The sequence below is a fragment of the Somniosus microcephalus genome, chromosome 11, assembly GCF_052327205.1.
Source record: "Somniosus microcephalus isolate GS21.2 chromosome 11, FLI_Smic_1.0, whole genome shotgun sequence".
NCBI classification, from domain to species: Eukaryota; Metazoa; Chordata; class Chondrichthyes; order Squaliformes; family Somniosidae; genus Somniosus; species Somniosus microcephalus.
In genome coordinates this window covers 21,415,736-21,440,095 of record NC_140997.1, presented here as the reverse complement: position 1 = coordinate 21,440,095, position 24,360 = coordinate 21,415,736, and the positions used below count along the sequence as shown (strand labels likewise).

At 44.3% G+C, this 24,360-nt stretch overlaps 1 protein-coding gene across 2 annotated transcripts in view; it reads right to left on the bottom strand.

Moving 5' to 3' along the window:
* wipi2 (WD repeat domain, phosphoinositide interacting 2) overlaps nucleotides 1–24,360 on the bottom strand; it is a 61,390-nt gene that overhangs the window by 10,428 nt on the left and 26,602 nt on the right. For both annotated transcript variants that reach the window (XM_086000307.1, XM_086000308.1), the window contains 5 exons: nucleotides 20,241–20,410; nucleotides 16,720–16,816; nucleotides 15,852–15,949; nucleotides 2,842–2,934; nucleotides 647–717 (listed from right to left, as the gene is read on the bottom strand). In XM_086000307.1, the coding sequence (XP_085856433.1) occupies nucleotides 647–717; nucleotides 2,842–2,934; nucleotides 15,852–15,949; nucleotides 16,720–16,816; nucleotides 20,241–20,410 (529 nt within the window). The remainder of the gene's footprint in view (nucleotides 1–646; nucleotides 718–2,841; nucleotides 2,935–15,851; nucleotides 15,950–16,719; nucleotides 16,817–20,240; nucleotides 20,411–24,360) is intronic.

The following is a 24,360-nucleotide window of genomic DNA, read 5'->3' as shown; positions in this document are numbered from 1 at the left end:
TCAAGGTGTGGTGTGACCAGAGCTCTGTAGTTTACAAACCATCTTCTTTAGCTATTTCAATACCATTCATGGAGTACCTTCATCACCCACTTTCCTTCCTATGTGCAATACTTTACACAGATCAACATTAAATTTCATCTGCCATTGTTCTGCCCACCCACATATTTTGTCCAACTCAGTCAGTAACTTAAGCTTCCTTCCTCGATTGCACTGCCCCTCTAATTTGGTATCAATTGCAAATTTTACTAAATTGCACTGGGTTTCTGAATCCAAGTCACTGGTGTAACATAGAAACAGTAGTGGCCCCAAACACTAAGCACCCAGCTCACAACTCCCTCCTCCCAACCCAACATCATTCCTTTAACAAGCAACCATTCAGCCAGTCTCTTATCCATTTACAATATTTACCATGAATCCCTGCAGCCTTGAGCTTAATTTGTAGCTGTTTATGTGGAACTTTGACAAATGCCTTTTGGAAGTCTAGAGTTTCCCCACAGTTGACTTGGGTTGTTAGTTCCTTAGAGAAGTCGAACAGGTTTGTCAGACCGGATCGTATCCTTCTAAAGCCACGGTGACTACTGTTTACCATGCTACTGTTAATAGCGTACACATAACCGTCAAGCTTAACTTTGCCCTATTTTCTTACCTCTTAACCCCCCTTCGGAATTCAAAGAGTTTCTGTCCCTCTGGAATGGAGAACACTCGGATTACTGTTCCCTGCAGAAACAGAATCAGCAAAAGAAGCAAGCAAGCAAAAAAGTTACACTAAGCAAAACTGATTCAGTAAAGAAATGATTACTGTCAGTCATATATAAACATATATTTACAACAAAAGAAATCCAGGATTGTTTAGAAGATGGAGTGCAAAATACTATTTAATGAAGGCAAATATCCTCTCTTACATAGAGCAAAGACTTTATCAACAGTATGAATACAAGGTGGTTGACAGCAGACTGGTGCAGCAATGCTTTGCACCAGAGTGGTAACCTATGTGTATACAACTACTATATTCTATATGGCAACTTTCTGGTCTTAGTGAAGCTGCCACAGGCAAGGTGCTTCTCCACAGGGAAGGAAAGTACACTGGTAGGCCAGTCACACTGGGCCATTCCCACACACCTTGAAGCAGTAGTAGTGAATTTTTAGGGATGAGAACCAGCCAGCCTACCCAGTCTGGCCTACGTACAACTCCAGACCCATAGAAGAAAACATAGAAGATAGGATAGGAGCAGGAGTAGGCCATTCGGTCCCTCGAGCCTGCTCCGCCATTTAATGAGATCATGGCTGATCATCCAAATTCAGTACCCTGTCCCTGCCTTCTCCATTTCCCTTGATCCCTTTAGCCTTAAGAAATATATCCAACGCCTTCTTGAATATATTTAATGAATTGGCTTCAACTGCCTTCTGTGGTAGAGAATTCCACAGGTTCACCACTCTCTGGGTGAAGAAATTCCTCATCTCAATCCTAAATGGCTTACCCCTTACCCTTAGACTGTGACCCCTGGTTCTGGACTCCCCCGCCATCGGGAACATCCTTCCTGCATCTAGTCTGTCTAGTCCTGTTAGTATGTTTGTTAGTAACTTATAAAATTCTATGTGGTTCACTCTTACTGCCCTCTGAAATGGCCTAGGAAGCCACCCACTTAGTTAGAAATACACAACAATGTCATCGATTAGAATTGGTGAATGTCCAGAGGTCTTAAATCTCATTAGCTACTTTAAAAAAATACAGGTAACAGCTTGTATTTATATAGCAGCTTTAACGTAGTAAAACATCCCAAGGAGCATTAAAAAACTAAATTTGACACCGAGCCACATAAGGAGATATTAGGACAGATGACCAAAATCTTGGAGCGTCTTAAAAGGAGAGAGAGGTAGAGAGGCAGAGAGGTTTAGGGAGGGAATTCCAGAGCTTAGGGCCTAGGCAGCTGCAGGCACGGCCACCAGTGGTGGAGCGATTGAGATCGAGGATGCTCAAGAGACCAGAATTAGAGGAGTGCAGATATCTGAGGGTTGTGGGGCTGTAGGAGATTACAGAGATAGGGGGGGGGGGGGGGGCGCGAGGCCATGGAGGGATTTTAAAACAAAGATGAGAATTTAAAATTGAGGCATTGCTTAACCGGGAGCCAATGTAGATCAGCGAGCACAGGGGTGATGGGTGATGATTGGGATCTTTGAAACCAATCACCCATGGATAGATTTAAGGGATTCTTGATGGGTTCAGGTACAACAAATTAGTTCAATGGAAAACTCAGTGTAGCACAGTATTCAGCATAACTTAAAGTTGCAACAATCTGATATAACTAGAATAACCTGTCTTGCTTCTAGTTTATCAGCTGAAATTACTCAACACAACAATGCGTCATTGCCTATGTATGTATGTATGTGACTTCTTTTCTGTTCTTGAACCCTACAACCCTCAGAGATATCTGCATTCCTCCAATTCTGGCCTCGAGCATCCCCGATTTTCATCGCTCTACCATTGGCGGCCATGCCTTCAGCTGACTAGGCCCCAAGCTCTGGAATTCCCTCCCCGCCTCTGTATCTCTCTCGCTCCTCCTTTAAGACAACCCTTAAAACCTATTTCTTTGGCCAAGCTTTTGGTCAACTGTCCTAATATCGCCTTAAGTGGCTCGGTGTCAGATTTTGTTTGATAACGCTCCTGTGAAGTGCCTTGGGATGTTTTACTATGTTAAAGGCGCTATATAAATACAAGCTGTTGTTGAATGTTTAGCCTATCCAAAAATAACAATTTTTTTCCATCTCCAATTTATATTGTGAACAAATGATAGTAAACCTTACTATGCAAAACATGTTATACCTCCACCTCAAATGGCTTACCTTTTCAGAGGCTGTTGCCAGTTTCGTACCACTTGCATCAAATGCCAAAGCAGCAAGAGGACTGTCATGAGCTGGGATCATATTAGCAGCTCTCTTTAAAACAAAAAAAGAAGTGAATGCCATACATAAACAAACATTCTGTTTACTGATCACTAAAAAAAAAGGTTAAAAAAAAAATCCATCCTCTTTTTCTTTTGTGCATATTACCGTAAGGAGTGACAGCTCAGGGTCAAATAGGATTTACAAGCAAGGGAGTGAATCATTCAGAATCTCATCATGCTAAAAAGCAACTATATGATCAATATCAAGCATTTGCTGATGTCACAAAGGCCTTCAACTCATTGCCATCAAAAAATTGTATACCAGATATTTGCATTTTTCAGTTAAAAATATGCTATTACAATTTTTTGCAAAAATTATGTAAAGTATGCAAAACAACACTGGGTGCAGAGGATCTTTACCTCAAGCTTTAACAGGTCACCCGAAGTCACTGATTGTGGAACAATACTGCAACTCAACCCCTACACATCTCAAATTGCGTGTGTCCTATAACAGTGTGCACCAAATCCAGAATAACTAAAATTGGCTGTTTGTTTTTTTTACATTGTGACAACGTACACCATCAGAGGGGCCATTGGACCAAAGCAGGACCTTCACTCATGCAAAATGGTTATATTTGATTGAAACATCACGGAAACAGTCTCACATATTGATACCGTTTCTTCTTTATGCATCAACTGTGATGTGTACTGTGGAGAACTTTGCTTTGCTGTAGAATAAAAACTGAATTGAAACCTCCAATTCAGAATTATTAGCAGCCACCAGAGAGAAGAGAATGAGAATATATGCTCATTCTATCTGTCTGGGTTGATTTCAACCTTGATCAATGTTCCTTGTAAGTTGCGCTTTGTCCTGCGCGGCCTGTTGCTTTCAATGTGCGGTCCCTTTAAATTTCTGTGCATGCGCGGTACTTACAATGCAAAAGCTTGCGATTGGCCTGTATGGGACCTTGCAGATAACTGCTCGGCCACGCACACGCGCAGCTAGAGGGAACATTGACATTGATCCAGTAGTAAATTGGTAATGTTTTAATCTACTATGTTGTCCAGTACAATTAGAATACTGCTCTCGCCGCATCTTGAGATCCACGCTCAACGCCATGCGCCGCCACATGAACACGCTCGACCTCTCTTCAGCAGCACCGACGCACTCTTTCTCAAAGCTGTCCGGGTCCACAGTTCCATTTCATCCTTCGACTCATCCGACGCTTCAACAAAAAACTTTTTTTCTTCCTTTCTGATGTCAAGGATCGCAAGCTTCATCAACTCTTGGACACCGACGCCCCTCCGGAACCTTCTTCCCCTTCACTTTCCTCTGACCCCATCCCTTCTTCCAATCTCAACCCCTGCCGTGTTTTCACTATCCCCTCTGACCTTCCCCTCTCTGACCCCGAACAATCAGTCCTCAGCAAAGGCCTGAGCTTCATCCCCTTATGCCCCCATCTCAATTAATTTCGAGCTCGGCACGATGCGGAGCTCCTTTTCCACCGCCTTCGCGCCCACTTCTTTGGCCAGGAGTCTTCCCCCCGCACGGCTGACCCTTTCTCCCACTTTCAGAATTCTCTTTCTACCTGGACCCTTCCCTCTGGCCTCTTACCCTCTCTAGATCTTTTCATTGCAAATTCCTGGGATGGGGGGGATTGTCCTATGAGGAGAGATTGAGTAGACTGGGCCTATATTCTCTGGAGTTTAGAAGAATGAGAGGTGATCTCATTGAAACATACAAAATTTTTTACAGGGTAGGTGCAGGGAGGATGTTTCCCCTGGCTGGGGAGTCCAGGACCAGGGGTCACAGTCTCAGAATAAGGGGTCAGCCATTTAGGACTGAGATGAGGAGAAATTTCTTCACTCAGAGGGTGGTGAATCTTTGGAATTCTCTACCCCAGAGGGCTGTGGAGGCTCAGTCGTCGAGTATATTCAAGGCAGAGCTCGATAGATTTTTGGATATTAAGGGAATCAAGGGTATGGGGACATTGCAGGAGAGTGGAGATGAGGTAGAAGATCAGCCATGATCTTATTGAATGGCAGAGCAGGCTCGAAGGGTCAAATGGCCTACTCCTGCTCCTATTTCTTATGACATCGGCCGTCTCAATTTCTCTGCTCCTCTCTCACTCCAACCTGCCTCCCTCTGAACTTGCAGCACTCCATTCTCTCCGATCCAACCCTAACATTATCATTAAACCTGCTGATAAGGGTGGTGTGCGCTTCTACCTCCTTCCCAAGATCCACAAACGGGACTGCCCTGGTAGACCCTGCGTTTCAGCCTGTTCTTGCCCCACGGAACTTATCTCTTCCTATCTCGACTCTATCTTTTCTCCCCTTGTCCAGTCTCTTCCCACCTACATTTGCGACTCTTCCGATGCCCTCCGCCACTTTATCAGTTCCTGGCCCCAACCATCTCCTTTTCACTATGGACGTCCAATCCCTCTACACCGCCATCCCCCACCAGGACGGCCTGAGGGCACTCCGCTTCTTCCTTGAACAGAAGCCCAACCAGTCCCCATCCACCACCACCCTCCTCCGCCTGGCTGAACTTGTTCTCACATTGAACAACTTCTCCTTTGACTCCACTCACTTCCTCCTAATTAAAAGGTGTTGCTATGGGAACCCTCATGGGCCCTAGCTATGCCTGCCTTTTCATGGGATACGTGGAACATTCTTTGTTTCAGTCCTACTCGGGTCCCCTCCCTCACCTCTTTTTCCAGTACATCGATGACTGTATCGGTGCCGTTTCCTGCTCTCGCTCTGAACTAGATAAGTTCATTCACTTTCCACCCTTCCCTCACCTTCACACGGTCCATCTCGGACTCTTCTTTTCCCTTCCTTGACTTCTCTGTCTCCATTTCTGGCGATCGGCTAATGACAAACATCCACTACAAGCCCACAACTACCTGGACTACACTTCCTCCCACCCCGCTTCCTGTAAGGACTCTATTCCATTCTCCCAGTTTCTCCATCTCCGCCGCGTCTGTTCCGACGATGCCACCTTCCATACCAGTGCTTCCGACGTGTCTTCCTTTTTCCTCAACCGAGGATTCCCCTCTACTGTGGTGACACGGCCCTTGACCGTGTCCGTTCCATTTCCCGCACTTCTGCTCTCATCCCTTCCCCTCCCTCCCAGAACCACGATAGGGTTCCCCTTGTCCTCACCTTTCATCTCACCAGCCTTCACATTCAACAAATCATCCTCCGCCATTTCCGCCACCTCCAACATGATCCCACCACCAAATGCATCTTCCCCTCACCTCCCCTTTCAGTATCCCGAAGGGACCGCTCCCTCCGCGACACCTTGGTCCACTGCTCAATCACCCCCAACAGCCCTTCCCCTTCGCCCGGCACCTTCCCGTGCAAGTGCAGGAGATGCAACACCTGCCCTTTTACCTCCTCCCTTCCCACTGTCCAGGGCCCCAAACACCCCTTCCAGGTGAAACAGCGATTTACTTGTACTTCTTGCAATTTAGTATACTGTATTTACTGCTCACGATGCGGTCTCCTCTACATTGGGGAGACCAAACGCAGATTGAGTGACTGCTTTGCGGAACACCTCCGTTCAGTCCGTAAGGGTGACCCTGAGCTTCCGGTTGCCTGTCACTTTAATTCGCCGCTTCACTCCCACTCTGATCTCTCTGTCCTCGGCCTCTTACATTGTTCCAATGAAGCTCAGCGTAAGCTCGAGGAACAGCACCTCATCTTTCGATTAGGCACTTTACAGCCTTTAGGACTCAACATTGAGTTCAACAATTTCAAACTATGACCCCATCTCCCATTGTTCTTGCTGTATGATTTTGCCACCCCCATTTGCAACATTTTATCTTTCCTGCCTCTTACCTCAGCACAGTATGTTCCTTCAATTCCTTCCTCCCTTCCCTGTCTCTGCACCTGCTTAATATCTGTTACATCTCCAACTTTTTCCAGTTCTGCTGAAGGGTCCCAGACCTGAAACGTTAACTCTGTTTCTCTCTCCATGGATGTTGCCTGGCCTGCTGAGTGTTTCCAGCATTTTCTGTTGTTATTTCAGATTTCCAGCATCCGCAGTATTTTGCTATTGTTTTCAGTTAGAATACAGCTTTTCAGCAAGCCAAATGCCAACAGAACCACCAACCCAATTCTAGGCCTCTCAGAGTAGACAGCTGAGTCAACAGACAAACGTAAGGGTATTTCCAGTCCCACTGATTCACACCCACTTATAACTGGGCAACAGACTCCCAGAAATCCAACTCTACTAGCATGGTTATCTGGAAAGGTCCCAGCGGATTGGAAGGTAGTGAATGTAACCCCGCTATTCAAGAAAGAAGGAAGGGAGAGAAAACAGGGAACTACAGGCCAGTTAGTCTGACATCAGTCGTCAGGAAAATGCTGGAATCTCTTATTAAGGAAGTGATAACAGGGTACTTAGAAAATCATATGATTGGGCAGAGTCAACATGGTTTTATGAAAGGTAAATTGTGTTTGACAAATTTATTAGAGCTTTTTGAGGATGTAACTAGCAGGGTAGGTAAAGGGGAACCAGTGGATGTAGTATATTTGGATTTCCAAAAGGCATTCGATAAGGTTGTTAAGCAAGATAAGGGCACAAGGAGTTGGGGGTAAGGTATTAGCATGGATAAAGGATTGGTTAACTGACTGAAAACACAGAATAGGGATAAACAGTTCATTTTCAGATTGGCAGGCTGTAACTACTGAGGTGTCGCAAGATCAGTGCTTGGGCCTCAGCTATTTATTAATGACTTAGATGAAGGGGCCAAGTGCAATGTATCGAAGTTTGCCGACGATACAAAGCTAGGTGGAAAAGCAAGATGTGAGGAGGACGCAAAGAGCCTGCAAAGGGATATAGATAGGTTAAGCGAGTGGGCAAGAAGATGGCAGATGGAGAATAACGTGGGGAAATGTGAGGTTATTCACTTTGGTAGGAAGAATAGAAAACAGATTTTTTTTTTAAAAAGGTGAGAAACTATTAAAACGTTGGTGTTGAGAGAGACTTGGGTGTCCTAGTACAAGGAACACAGAGTTAGCATGCAGGTACAGCAAGCAATTAGGAAGGCCTTTATTGCAAGGGGGTTGGAGTACAAGAGTAAGGAAGTGTGGCTACAATTGTACAGGGCTTTGGTGAGACCACGCCTGGAGTACTGTGCACAGTTTTGGTCTCCTTATTTAAAGGAAGGATAAACTTGCCTTCGAGGCGGTGCAACAAAGTTTTCACTAGATTGATCCCTGAGATGAGAGGGTTGTCCTATGAGGAGAGATTGAGTAGATTGGGCCGATACTCTCTGGAGATTAGGAGAATGAGGTGATCTAATTGAAACATATAAGATTCTGAGGGGGATTGACAGGGTAGATGCTAAGAGGTTCTTTCCCCTGACTGGAGAGTCTAGAACTAGGAGGCATTGTCTCAGGATAAGGGGCCGGCTTTTTAAGACTGAGATGAGGAGGAATTTCTTCACTCAGAGGGTTGTGAATCTTTGGAATTTTCTGCCCCAAAGTGCTGTGGATGCTCAATCGTTGAGTATATTCAAGGCTGAGATAGATAGATTTTTGGACTCCAGAGGAATGAAGGGATATGGAGATAGGGCAGGAAAGTGGAGTTGAGGTCGACGATCAGCCATGATCTTATTGAATGGTGGAACAGGCTAGAGGGGCTGTATGGCATACCTCCTGCTCCTAATTCTTATGTTCTTATGTTATCAAAAGAACATCTTTTCTTAATGGAATACACTCAAATTCCAGTTTATTATAAAGTAAAAGCAGACACCAGAATGAGCGTAAATCAGGTGTGCTAATGTATCTTAAAATAAAAACATACTTATCCAAATTAAACAGCAATATTTAAGGCACACAGTACGAAAACTCTGCCAGATATTATAAAACTAAAATACATTCTTCTATCAGTTGCTCAACAGATTTCCTATCACCAGAAGCCTTTATTCTAAAGATTTACAAAATGCAATAGCGACACCTAGCAATACTGAAAAGGTAAAACGCAAACTTTGTCAAATTATTTTTTACAGATGGCTTTTCATGTAAATACAGGAAACTTTGTGCTATCCGGCACCCACGGGACCGAGCTGCTGCCGTTGCCTCAAAACTGCCGTACTCTCCAGAGTTAATGTTGAGAGATACGGAGATTCTTATCTCCGTATTTGACAACAAACACTGTTGCTTAGCAACAGCTTCTAAACACTCAGGTGTGGCCTGCAAGCTCTGTAGCTGAAGCTGTTGCTATAGCTACAGACCTTGCACAGCTTGACTGTTCAAACAAAGCAAAAAAAACGGCTGCTGATTTTTGCCGGTGGCTCCAGATTGCCGGATAGCTCACCTCCGGATAGCACAAAGTTTCCTGTACTGGTTCAGCCAGTGCAATAATGAGCAGAGACTATGGGCTGGATTGTGCCGGCGCGGGGGTAGGGGGGGCGAAGTTATGTCTCAACATTCACTGGAACTCAGTAAGACACTTCTCAAGGTGCGCACAGATCTGTCCAATAAGGTGAAGTGTTGAAAATATAGATTTCACTATATGACAACACACTACCTAAAACTTCACATGGACATTGGCTAAACCTCTCAAGTGCCTACCCATGTGTGTTGTTAGTTGGTATGCTTGCAGTAGGATGAGGGAGAGTGTGAGGGGTGGCTAGCGAGATGGGGAAGTGATAATGTAGATAGAGGGGGATGGGTGGAGGTGCAAGGTAAGTCAGTGTGAGTAAGGATGTGCAGGAGAAGTATGGAAGGCAGAGTGATGGGGATGTGTTGAGTGGCACAGCAGGGTGAGTTTGAGTGTGGCTTTGCAGTAACGTTTTGTTATCCACCGAGATCATTGAAAGGTTGACGCCACTGCAGCCAGGGACCCCTGACGACATCCCTGCTTTTGCCTTCCTGTGCAACGTGCAACCAGGCAGCGTTGTGTCCTGAGGAGGTCTCTTCCGCCCTTGGAAGGGAAAAGGAAAAGAACCTCCATGTGCTGTGACGCCCTCCATAAGCATATGGAGGGAGTCATGGGAGAGCCTGGGTGCAACAATTCCCCTTTGTGCAGTGCTTGTCAGTGTTTGCAGCACCTCAATGCTGTAGAACACTGACAGAACAAGTCAAACTCAATGTGGACGTGGTCCCTTTAAGGAAACTGGCTGATGACGCGTCATCAAATGACGTCATCAGACCCGCTTCCTGTTAATTGGTCGAGTAGATGATGTGGAATCAGTATGGCTGGAACTGAGAAATACCAAGGGGCAGAAAACGTTAGTGGGAGTGGTATATAGACCTCCAAACAGTAATGCGGAGGTTGGGGATGGCATTAAAAGCGAAATTAGAGAAGCGTGCAATAAGGGCACAGCAGTCATCATGGGTGAATTTAATCTACATATAGATTGGGCTAACCAAATTAGTAACAATACTGTGGAGGAGGAATTCCTGGAGTGTTTACAGGATGGTTTCCTGGACCAATATGTCGAGGAACCAACCAGAGATCAGGCCATCTTAGACTGGGTATTATGTAACGAGAAAGGATGAATTAGCAATCTTGTTGTACGAGGCCCCTTGGGTTGGAGCGATCATAATATGATCGAATTCGTCATTAAGATGGAGAATGAAGTAGTTGACACAGAGACTAGGGTCCTGAATTTAAATAAAGGAAACTACGATGGTCTGAGGCGCGAGTTGGGTAGGATTGATTGGGGAATGTCACTCAAAGGGTTGACGGTGGATAGGCAATGGCAAACATTCAAAGACCGCATGGATGAACTACAGAATTTGTTCATCCCAGTTTGGCATAAAAATAAAACAAAAAAGGTGACTCAACCGTGGCTAACAAGGGAAATTAGGGATAGCGTAAGATCCAAGGAGAGGACATATAAATTGGCCAGAAAAAGCAGTAAACCTGAGGATTGGAAGCAGTTTAGGATTCAACAAAGGAGGACAAAGGGATTAATTAAGAAGGGGGAAATAGAATATGAGAGTAAGCTTTCAGGGAACATAAAAACTGACTGTAAAAGCTTTTATAGATATGTGAAGAGAAAAAGATTGGTGAAGTCAAGCGTAGGTCCCTTGCAGTCAGAATCAGGGGAATTTATAATGGGGAACAAAGAAATGGTAGACCAATTAAATACATATTTTGGTTCTGTCTTCACAAAGGAGGACACAAATAACCTCCCAGACATCCTAGGGTACTTAAGGAAGTGGCCCTAGAAATAGTAGATACATTGCTGATCATCTTCCAACATTCGATGGAATCTGAAACAGTACCCATGGATTGGAGGGTAGCTAATGTTACTCCACTATTCAAAAGAGGTGGTAGAGAGAAAACAGGGAATTACAGACCGGTAAGCCTGACATCGGTAGTGGGGAAAATGCTAGAGTCCATTATAAAAGATGTAATAGCAGAGCACTTGGAAAACAGTGACAGGATCGGACAAAGTCAACATGGATTTATAAAAGGTAAATCGTGCTTGACTAATCTACTGGAATTTTTTGAGGATGTAACTAGTAAAATAGATAAGGGAGAACCAGTGGATATGGTGTATTTGGACTTTCAGAAGGCTTTCGATAAGGTCCCGCATAAGAGATTAGCGTGTAAAGTTAAGGCACATGGGATTGGGGGCAAGGTATTGACTTGGATAGAGAACTGGTTGGCAGACAGAAAGCAAAGAGTTGGAATAAACAGGTCTTTTTCCGAATGGCAGGCAGTGACTAGTGGGGTACCGCAGGGATCGGTCCTTGGACCCCAGCTATTCACAATATATATTAATGATCTAGACAAGGGAACTAGATGTAATATCTCCAAATTTGCAGACGACACAAAGCTGGGTGGGCGTGTGCACGGTGAGGAGGATGCCGAGAAACTACAGGATGATTTGGACAGGTTGGGTGATTGGGCAGAAGCATGGCAGATGCAATATAACGTGTATAAATGTGAGGTTATCCACTTTGGTGGCAAAAACAGGAAGGCAGATTATTATCTGAATGGCAATAGATTGGGAGAAGGGGAAGTGCAACGAGACCTGGGTGTCCTTATGCACCAGTTGCTGAAGGTAAGCATGCAAGTGCAGCAGGCAGTTAAGAAGGCAAATGGTATGTTGGCCTTCATAGCGAGAGGGTTTGAGTACAGGAACAAGGATGTCTTGCTCCAGTTGTACAGGGCCTTGGTGAGACCACACCTTGAGTATTGTGTGCAGTTTTGGTCGCCTTATCTGAGGAAGGATATTCTTGCCATGGAAGGAGTTCAGCGAAGATTCACCAGGCTGATACCTGGGATGGCAGGAATGACGTATGAGGAGAGATTGGGACGATTGGGCTTGTAATCGCTGGAGTTTAGAAGAATGAGAGGGGATCTCATTGAAACTTATAAAATTCTGACAGGACTGGGCAGACTAGATGCAGGAAGGATGTTCCCGATGGTCGGCGAGTCCAGAACCAGGGGTCACAGTCTAAAGATAAGGGGTAAGCCATTTAGGACAGAAATGAGGAGGAATTTCTTCACCCAGAGAGTGGTGAACCTGTGGAATTCTCTACCACAGAAGGCAGTAGAGGCCAATACATTAAATACTAGCTGGGGAGCCCGGCGTTGCCGGGGCTGTTTTGGGGCAGGCGGTTTAAATTGAGTGCCAGGCTTTGGGGCCCTGTCTGTGTCCCTTTGTGAATCTGGTGCTGGGCAACATTTTAAATCGAGTGGGAGGCTTAGGGCCCTGTCTGTGTCCCTGTATGTCTACCTTTTAAAAGGTTGAAAAATGAAAGTGAAAGTACTTATAAAACGTTTTTGGTAAATCTTATGTTATTTTTAAAAGAGAAACTAACTTTGAAAGTCGTTTTAGCTGGAAGGTGAAGTGATTTGAGCTGGAAGCTGGTAGTCAAACAATGGCTGGCAGCTCCCCGAGATGAAAACGAATAGTCCCGCCCACACACACACCGATTGGCCAACCATCAGGGGACCGTACTGTAGGATTGGTCAATCGTGACGGAACAGGATTGGTGGAACCTTGATGTCAGTCAATCAATGCTAGCAGATAATGAGTTTAATTTTGAAGGTTTTTTGCATAAGGCGCGAACAATTTTCGTCCGACCGAAAAGTAAATACGCTTAAAACCGTCTCTGAAGCGTAAGCTTTCTTTGGAGGTAACGCGCGCGTAGGTACGCCCTGTAACTTTCGAGTGCATACCCGTAAGGCGCACAGGAAATGACAGACAGATAGACAGACAGAATGACAGAAGTACCGCTTTATATATATAGATAGATATTCAAGAAGGAGTTGGATATATTTCTTAAGGCTAAAGGGATCAAGGGGTATGGGGAGAAAGCAGGGACCGGGTACTGAATTTGAATGATCAGCCATGATCGCATTGAATGGCGGGGCAGGCTCGAGGGGCCGAATGGCCTACTCCTGCTCCTATCTTCTATGTTTCTATCCCGCAGGGCGGGCTTAACAAGGCCAATCATGGGAAAATCTCTCTGCCAGAGCGGCTGCAGCCGGGAGTGGGACTGGAACCCGGCAACCAGCTATCCTGCCTTTGCAGGGAAAATCTAGCCCATTGGCCTTGACTTTTAACTTCAGGTGGATTCCCTGCTCAGGCCAGAGTTAAAATTACAGTCGGGTCTCATGAGGTCATCAGGCCGCAACATGCATTTGTAAAGAAGGACCTTGCTGCCTGCTATGGGGAGCAGGTTAAAATTGCAGATGTTGGGATCATGGCAGCATTCGGACAGGTAAGGGCCAGGGTGATTTTAACTGCCCACCCACCAGGTTTCTGCTGAGCGAGTAGGGTTAAAATCGCCCCTATTTAAATCACTTGCAGTACATGGCAAGTGAAGCGGAGTGAAGAACAATTTGACTACGCAAGTTTCAAATTTTTACATTTAGTTTGGTATATCTTATCTGATGAATGGTGTCCTGCCAAATCGTAGGATGCCCTTATCAGAAAACAATGGGATCAAAACTGTTTTGTTCTCTGGACTGCCAGAGAGTTAAGGGGCAAAGACTCCGAATACCTACCCTTCATAAAGAAAAATAGGGCATTCAGATCACTCAAACTAATTTCTTTGTAAATGAAAGAGCCCAACAAATTAGATATGGGGATTCGGAGTTAAAAAGGGAACAAGGTTGCAGATTGCTAACTAACTGAGTAATCACCCTTCTATTAGTTGGCAAAATGATAGATAATTTTAGGTCGTTTTGGGAGGTGACATTACCACTAAACTTGCAATGACTTGATCTTATCTTAGGTTTCTTGTAACTGTAGGTAAATTTTATCAGGCAGATGTGAAGGTATTTTACATGTATTTTCATTTTTGTAATGGTGAAAGCCAGTGACAGTTTGGGCTTTCCCACAACATCTTTACTTGTGTTCCCAGTTAGACAATAGCTTCCATAAACTGAAACCTGCATCTTTATCCTCTAGCGTATATGGGTTCATGTAGCCCAGATCTAATATGTAGCCCTGATTTATAGTAAATTACTTACTGGGGAATATACAGGATGCCCACCATTTTCATCCATCACTTCAGAAGTGAATTGACAGTTTTAAAATATGTCTGTAGTTAAAACAGATTTTTTTTTTAGCAAGTTCCTAGAAGGACAGAGGCCTAGAAATTTGATGGTGCCACAGCCATTTTTCGGGCGCTAAACGAACACCTAAGCTTCTAATATGGTGGGCAGGAAGTGCATCCTCATTATAAGAAATAAGAGCAGGAGTAGGCCATATGGCCACTTGAGCCTGCTCGAAATGTGCTGCTCACCATATTGGTGGAGGCAAAAAAAAGTGTCAAGGGCTCGTGCCTGAAACAGGCAATAGGCCTCTTATATGCATATGCAAAGGGTCTGACGCCTGTTTGAGGCCCCATCTGCCATATTGGTTTGTGCTGAGGCAGCTGGCACCGGCGCTGGCTTCATCAAGGAAAACCGGGTGCATGGCCAGGTCCCATAAAAAGACCGCTGCAAGCCTCCACCAAAAAAGTTTGTTAAAAATACTTGCATGACTGTGGAACCGGGAGGAGCTGGAGTGCTCCTCCCGACCCCACATTAAAATTGCACGCCGCTGCTAGCCACCGCTCGCGCCCACCACCCCCCTACCGCCCTGCCCCCCCCGCCGCTGCGCCCCCCCTCCGCCGCGCTCCCCACCCCCCCACAATGCTGCAGAACACGGACAGAACAACTCTCAAACTCAATGTGGACATGGTCCCTTTAAGGAAACCGGCTGATGACGTGTCATCAAATGACGTCATCAGATCCGCTTCCTTTTAATTGGGCGGGCTTAACAAGGTTAATCAAGGGAAATTCCCTTTGAACCTGGCAACCAGCTATCCCGCCACCATCCTGACACTGCAAAGAAATTCTCTTCCTCAACCCGTCTTACATTAACCTCACCATCTTTAAAAGCCTCCCAAAAAAATCTTCCATAGAATCATAGAAATTTACAGCACAGAAGGAGGCCATTCGGCCCATCGTGTCTGTGCTAGCCGAAAAATAGCTATCCAGCCTAATCTCAGTTTCCAGCTCTTGGTCTGTAGCCTTGTGGGTTACGGCATTTCAAGTGCATATCCAGGCACTTTTTAAATGTGATGAGCGTTTCTTATTAGTCCTCCGCATAACCTGCCTTTGACCACGCATTTGCTCACCTCACCTAATCCTCTTCCAACTCCTGCTCAACATCTGTTCCATTCCATCCCCACCCCTCCTGTAAAGCTGAGTAAAAGGTTTAATTTGCTGCTGTTCCAAGTTAAAAATTCTTGTTTAGGCAATGGTGTCCCAGCGGAGAAAAGAGCCAGGTAAGTTTGCAAATCAGCAGTGCTGGATGATAAATAAGTCATTATATTTACATTGGTCACACAATTTGGACAGTTTTAAATGCAAAGCTGTGTGTATGCTGAAAATGTTTGATATGTTATTTAAAAAGTTGTCAGATAATATCGCACATGTTAAATACATAAGCAGAGTTAATACAGTATTTATCTGCTCAACATGTAACTTCTTACCAGATTGATAGTATCGAAGACCTGTACCTCCCCAATTGTTGCACTTCCAGGGTACGCAAGGTAGCAATTATCATTATTAATGGAAAGTGCACATAGCCCTAAAAATAATAGAAGTGGCATTAGTAAGGAGTTTCATAAGTACTTCAGGACTGAATGTGCATTGCAGTACCGGGGGGGGGGGCACTATATTTGCACACTTATGAACTAAATTAACACTAATAAGAACGGCGCAATAAAACAACGCAGCACAACTTCTAATTTATCTAAGACAGTAAAAATCTTGTTAACACAAAAAGAGAACCACTGTTCTCACCTTACTCAACTAGGTCACTGCACTCAGTGAACTCCCTCAAAACCCAGGGATAAAAGGTAAGAATTCAAATGGCAAAATTTAACATCACTAATGGAAGATACAAGCCAGTACAACAAAACTTACTTAATCTGAATAGTGCAATGCCGATTTTTATGTACGAGCAGCAGTTGCTTATGGGTTTGGGAGACTGTCTGCTTGGCTTGGTATTTTCTTTTTGCTAGTTTTGCTACCTGCTGCTGATTAGTAGCTCTTCTATCTATTCAGTAATATTTGAGGTAATCGGTATTGTTCCTCTAACAGTGATTCCATGCATTTTTATGAATATGGTATTTCAGCCAATCAGACCAGTGGGATGAACACTTTGCACGTGTGGTGGATAATTTTCCCACGTATTACAGATGCATGCTAGACACTATTTTTAATTAAATAGATTAATTACTGTTGTTGGCTAGAAAATATATGCCGATGGCTCTGAAAGAAACCTGGTACATAGTCACTCCCCCAGCTCTTGGTACAATAGCTGGCGTTTGCTGGAAGACGCTCTGTAGGAATTACCTGTGGGGTTTGGCGGGGTTTCCCGGATGGTATGAAGTACTTTCATATCTCGGATATTGTGAATGTACAAACTCTCTTCCAGGCATACTATTAATCTCTATATGGGGGGGGGGGGAAACATGTCAATATTAGCCTTTGAGAACTGCAACAGCACATTTACACCACAAAACAAAAACATAATACCACTAATATTTTAAATCAAAGAATTGATAAAATTCTACTTTACAATACTGATCATTACCATTGTATTAGGGCGATGGAGCAATTATTTAAAAAAACTTGCATTTATATAGCACCTTTCACGACCACCAGACGCCCCAAAGCGCTTTACAGCCAAAAAAGTACTTTTTGAAGTGTAGTCACTGTTGTGGTGTAGGAAATGCGACAGCCTATTTGCACACAGCAAGTTCCCACAAACAGCAATGTAATGACCAGATCATCTGTTTTTTTTTAAATTTTTTTTTATAAAAGTGATGTTCATTGAGGAATAAATATTGCCCAGGACACCGGGAAGAACTCCCCTGCTCTTCTTCGAAATAGTGTCATGGGATCTTTTACGTCCACCTGAGAGAGCAGACGGGGCCTCCGTTTAACATCTCATCCGAAATTATTGGAGGATTGAAGAGAAAAATGTGCACATTTTACAAGTTATAAAAGTCATTCAGTGCTTAAGGGGATAAAACTGCAAAGCAGCCCTCTACAAGCATATGGATCTCAAGAACATTCTAAACTGAACAGAATTCCAACATGATTTTTTTTTTTTTTAATTTTAAATTCATTTGTGCCACAAAATATTCCTGATGCAGCATAAAATGTTCTCCTTCTAACCACTTTAAAAAAAGTCAGCATGCTAAATGTCGTCAAGCCACTGTCAAATTTCACCAATACACAACATTGATCCAATCAATGTCCCATTTTTAATGCAAAAGATTTTGTTGGTTTTGTTTAGATTGAATCTATTAATAATATAAACTGTGGCATAAAGAAAGTTGCAGCCACCACACATATGGTGTAACTTCTAAACAGCAACAAATGTGGAAGCACTTTATAAGGGCCAGTAACCAGAGGACACAGATTTAAGCTAATTGGCAAAAGGCGGCGACATGAGGAAAAAACATTACGCAGCGAGTGGCTATGATCTGGAATACACTGCCTGAAAGGGTGGTGGAAGCAGATTCAATAATACCTTTCCAAAAGGGAAATGGATAAATTGAAAAAAGGAAAGATTTGCTGGGATGTGGTAAAGAGTAGGAGAGTGGGACTAATTGGAGCTGGCACAGACACGATGGGTCGAATGACCTCCTTCTGTGTTGTATCATTCCATGATTCAATGCTAAGATAGCAACTTCATCAGATGACAAGAAACACACGAGCGCTTGATCCCTTTACCTTACGTTTACGGGCTTCCTGGTAATCAACTGAAAATTAGCAAATTAATGAAGTCACAGAATAGACAGTAACTATAGTGGGCAAAAAGAGTCCCTCTAGAAAGAGTCGGCGGTGAGTCAGCAGAAGCAGTGATGGAGGCCACAACGACCCGCTGTAGCACGGCGGCCAGCAGCTCCTCGTCGGGAGGCTCTGAGGTCGAACTGGTAGGAGGGAATGCTACCAGCGTACCGAGGTCGGGAAAAGCAGGCCCTGGAAGGTCGGACACCGCGGGAGGCTCGGATGTCAAACCGGGTGGAAGGAGAGCCAGGGAGAAGCAGGCCCCGGGACGTCAGTACCACGGCGGCTGAAGATTGTCGGGCAGGAGTGCGGGAAAGGCGGAGCGAGGCGAGAGCAGACCCTATTGTGATGGCGCCGATGAAGATGGCTGCCGTCCTTGCGAGCTCCGTGCGTACCAGGCAGCTAAGTGTCCTTTGCTGATTGGTGCGCTCGGCTCGTTAAGGAAGAAGCATTTCACTGACTGAATTTCACTTGTTGTATTTGGTTATGTGACAAATAAAATTGAAATTGAATTGAATTGAATTTACAGAATTATGTTACAAATATCAGTTATCCATGTGGACATCATGCATCACTATCCGATGTCCAACCACTGACATATAATTCACCACCTCCGACAGAAAAAAACTCAGAAACTCTACAGTGCATATATAATATGAAAACAAAGAGTGTATAGGAGTATTATATCTCTTGGTTCCGGTGATGGTTCAAGGAGATCCCAACCTTAAAATCTCTCCGTGATATCCATTATTCTCGACGCAATTCACTGCCAGGAATCTAATACACAGGATCATTCCATTATGGAGGATTGTACTGCATATAGTGTGCCAAATTTCACAGGACAAGGGGACAGTGACTGCAAGATCAGCTGCAGATGGTAGATCAGGGATCAACAGCAAGCCAGCGACAGAGTGCAGGGTGTGTGCTAGGACGTCCAGTTGGAGATCATACAGGTAAGAAAGAATGAAGGCATGAAGGAATTTGTAAACTATGACAAAATCAATGAACTAGTGAACTGGGAGCCAGTGCAGCTTGGCCAGGACATGGGTAATGGGAGTGCACACAAAGTTACTACAAACGAAGGCAAACTCAGTCATATTAAAAGTAAATGATGGGAGGGAATCTCAAGATGTGGCAGCAGTCGAGGGAGGGTGTGTCTTGTGGTGCGAGCATAGTAAGGGAGGTGGTCCCTGGGTCACAGTGAGGAAGGTAGTCCCAGAGTACTGGGAAACATGGTCTCAAAGTCTACAAGGGCTTGGGAGAGAAGTCATGAAGCACTGGGGAGGGCGAGGCATTGTCTGGCAGAATTGGGGGAGCCATGTTCTGGATCTATTAAGGATGGGAAGGCAAAGCTGTGGTAGCATTAAAAGGTAGGGGCCCTAGGGAAAAGTGGCCAGTTCTCCCTGCTGCTTTTAGCCACCTCTTCCCATTATGTTTAGGGTACTAACTGTCTCCGCATCCCCCCACCGCAGAGCCCGAGAAGTGGCCCACCCTGTCGAGTTCATCAGCTGACAACCAGCTTTGCATGACTTACAGGCTTTTACTGCACGGTTAGCAAATAAATTGTTTATGGTCCAGGGAAAGAGGGAATGCAGCAAAATGTGCAGGAGCAGTTCAGCAACAGGGACTGGCAAGTGGGTAGGGCGGGAAGGCTTGTGGCAAGACCAGTGATGGGCAGGATCAGCAGAGGGGAAGAGGGGTTAGACACACCCGCAGTTGGGTGCAGAGGGAGTGTCAGAGTGGCTCAAAAACAGAAAGTGACGGGCAAGAGGACAATTTTTGCACACCTTAGGTGGGTGATACTATGAAGGACATCACTACAGTACCCATCCACCTTAGTGATGAATCTGGGAGGATTCACCAAGAGGCATGTAAATGAATATGCAAGCTTAAACATGACAAGACATGTGACAGAAATAACATGATAGGAAAGTGTTACAACACGTGTTATATTTATAGGACGTGTATGCTTATGCAAGACTTTAGTAATATAGATATATTTTGGAAAGACTGGTTCCTTAAGCCCTGCTACTACCCAACAGGTGGTTTTGGAAAATGATGCCACGTATCCTCACCTGTCTATTGAGTTTGACCGCCAGGATTGTATTGGAATAGCTGTAGTTGCAGATCTCCGTTCCTTTCTTAAAGTGACAAACCTTCAATTTTCTGGGTGCTTTAAGGCTCACAATAGCTACTAGACTGCTGGAAAACAGTCGTTCCACAATACATACATCTTCTGTGTCAGCTGTATACAGACATTAAAGGAGAAAAAAAAGTTACATTAAACAACTGTGATGAAATTTAAAAATTCCTAATAATTAAACTTCTACAATCAGCAAGGCATATTTAACTGTAGCTCCACTCAGCTGAATTGAAATGATTCCCCTCTTCAAAAAAAGACACTCCATTGCTCATTATTGCATTTCAATTACTAATCACAAGAATGTTATTTATCAGGGCATGTGCCACAGTCAGTTAAAACACAAGTCTGAGTCTCATTTGTATTATATTTACATTATTTTATATAAACAAATCTGCCAAGTCAAAGAATGCATTGTTTTATATTATATTATTGATGCACTATCAACAACACCAAAGACTACGAGTTGAACTTATACGAAGTAGGCTTTTATTGACTAAGAACTGGAACATGCCTCTGCTAGTGGATCCATCCTAAGAGCTCCCGGGGGAAGGGTGGTGAGTCACCTTTATACCCGGGCTTGGGGGTGGAGCCAGGGGCGGAGACATGCCCGGACCTGTACAGAGTTAACAGTGGTTTACCACACAGACATGTACAGAGTTAGCAGTGGTTTACCACAATTATAATCTCCCCCCACCCCCCCCAAATTCAGGTCATATATAGACAGATAAATTTTGCACCTAGCACAGGTTCATTACACTTTGTTACAGATGCCAAATGATCTTAACAGCCTGGCATCTCATCCTGGTTTCTTCTAACTGGGAGCCTAAAATTTACAATTTACTGATTTCCAATTCACCTGAAGAATTTACAAGCATCTACAATTCTATGAATTCCCACCGGGAACACTTGAGCACTGAGTTTAAAGGGGAAGGCCAAATTGTCAGCTGAACATCACAGCCATTCTCCAGACCCCAAAACAGGAGGTCTACTGTTATAAAAGTTTTCTCCTTCTGCTGACTGTAACGTTCCTGAAGTAAATTAGGATACGCAGTCTCAAGCCAGCTTTCAGTGCAAGTGGCGCCCACAGCTAAAACTGTCCATTATTCGGACTAAACGAACAGATTTAACTCGGAGGCAAGAGGGAAGTTTAGTATAAGCAGAAATGCAAGAATTGTGCAGAGATTCGTGTTTTGTCGACGGGGTAAGAATGCACGACTGGGCAAAGCCGAGGCTATACTCTGCATCTAAAAACTAATGCTAAACCTTAACCTGGGACTAACTGATGCAGACCAGTGGCAAGAGTCAGAGTTATGCTGCCCATATCCTGACTCGCACAAAGTCCGGTTCACCTATCAACCCTGTGCTCACTGACCTACAATGGTTCCCGGTCAAGCAACGCCTCGAATTTAAATTTCTCATCCTTGTATTCAAATCCCTCCATGGCCTCACCGCTCCCCATCTCTGTAACCTCCTCCAGCCCTACAACCCTCTGAGATATCCATGTTCGTCCAATTCTAGTCTCTTGTGCGTCGCTGATATTCACCACTCCATCATTGGCAAGTATACCTTCAGCGGTCTAGGCCCTAAGCTGTGGAATTCCCTCCCTAAACTTCTGCACCTCTCTCTCCTCCTTTAAGATGCTCCTTAAAACCTACCTCTTTGACCAAGTCACCTGTCCTAATATCTCGTGGTTCGGTATCACATTTTGTCTGAACACGCTCCTGTGAAGCGCTGTGGAACATTTTACTACGTTAAAGGTGCTATATAAATGCAAGTTGTTGTTGTTTGTAGGGATTGTAGCACTGGAGGAGGTTACAGAGGTGGAAAGGGCCCAAGCCATAAAGGGATTTAAACACAAGGATGAAAATTTTAAATCTGAGGCAATAGGGGACCAGTAGCCAATGTAGATCAGTGAGCGCAAGGGTGATAGGTTGATGGGTGAGCGGGATAATGCTTGGTGCGGGATAGAACACAGGCAGCAAAGCTCTGGATGTGCTGAAGTCTATGGAGGGTGCAGGATGGGAGGCTGGCCAGGAGCGCACTGGAACAGTTGAGCCTGGAGGTGACAAAGGCATGTATGAGGATTCAATGGAAGCTGGACTGAGGTAGGAAGGGAGAAGGGCGATGTGATGGCGGTAGAAGCAGGCAGATTTTATTCATTCTCCCACCGCCCCGCCCCGCCAAGCCCACAACTATATGTAAGCTGCAAGGTTTGTAGTTTCCACAGAGGCCTATTTAAAAATAATATTTTGTTGGTTAGAATCATAGAATAGTTACAGCACAGAAGGCCATTCGGCCCGTCGAGCCTGTGCCGGCTCACTGCAAGAGCACTTCAGCTAGTCCCACTCCCCCGCCCTTTCCCCGTAGCCCTGCGAATTGTTTCCTTCAGGTACTTATCCAATTCTCTTTTGAAAGCCACGATTGAGTCTGCCTCCACCACCCTTTCAGGCAGTGCATTCCAAATCCTAACCACTCGCTGCATAAAAAAGTTTTTCCTCATGTCACCTTTGGTTCTTCTGCCAATCACCTTAAATCTGTGTCCTCTGGTTCTCGACCCTTCCGCCAATGGGAACAGTTTCTCTCTATCTACTCTGTCTGGACTCCTCATGATTTTGAGTACCGCCTCATGATTTTGAACACCTCTATCAAATCTCCTCTCAACCTTCTCTGCTCCAAGGAGAACAACCCCAGCTTCTCCAGTCTATCCACGTAACTGAATCCCTGGAACCATTCTTGTAAATCTTTTCTGCACCCTCTCAAATCTTCACTTTCTTCCTAAAGTGCAGTGCCCAGAATTGGACACAATACTCCAGTTGAGGCCGAACCAGTGTTTTATAAAGGTTCATCATAACTTCCTTGCTTTTGTACTCTATGCCTCTCTATTTATGAAGCCCAGGATCCATATGCTTTTTTAACCGCTTTCTCAACCTGCCCTGCCACCTTCAACGATTTGTGCACATATACCCCCAGGTCTCTCTGTTCATGCGCTTGCTTTAGGATTGTACCCTTTAGTTTATAATGCCTCTCCTCGTTCTTCCTACCAAAATGTATCACTTCACACTTTACTGCATTAAATTTCATCTACCACGTGTCCACCCATTCCACCAGCCTGTCTATGTCCTCTTGAAGTCTATCACTATCCTCCTCAATGTTCACTATACTTCCAAGTTTTGCGTCATCTGCAAATTTTGAAATTGTGCTCTGTATACCCAAGCAATGTTCCCTCTAATTTTTTTTGTACTGAGCAGGCCATGAACTCCTTTGATCGCGGCCTTTTCGTCCGTGGGCAACTTTTACACCAACAACTTTTACACCAACAACTGCAACCACTTAAAAGCATATATTCAGTAATGCCATCTCAAACCATGAGACAATCAGACAAGGTTCTATACAAGTTTAACATAACTTCTCTGCTTTTGAATTCTATTCCTCTAGAAATGAGCCCAGTGCTTTATTTGCACTTTTTATGGCTGTTTTTAACCTGCTACTTTTAATGATTTGTGAATCTATACCCCGAGATCCCTTTGCACCTCTACCCCATTTTGATTCTTATTTTCCAAGGAGTACGTAGCCTCCTTATTCCTCCTACCAAAATGCACCACCTCACACTTACCTATATCAAAATTCATGTGTCATTTTCATGCCCATTCTGCAAGTTTGTTTATGGTAGAATTAATTAAAAGTTTTTAGTTTGTCAAGTACAAACTCTATATTTAAAAAACTTGTCAAAAATGACTGGGATGTAAAAGAGCTGCATAATAATGCATTAACACTTCAGAAATGTGACTCAGTTACACGGTTATGCATCGGCAAACAATCCAAAAACCCAAGGTGAACTGAAAGAGGCATATCTATTCGTGCAATTAGTATTAATTTTAAAGTTTTCAACATATTAGCCCATCCCTCATGTCACTATAGCAATGACTGCACAAGCAGCAGGAGCAGTGGCTTTCCTATGGTGCTGACGTGCTGTATGCCCACATAAGTAATTAGAATATTAATCACAATGCAACCAGACAACCAACAAATATAAAGTGCTGTAGTTCTTTAGT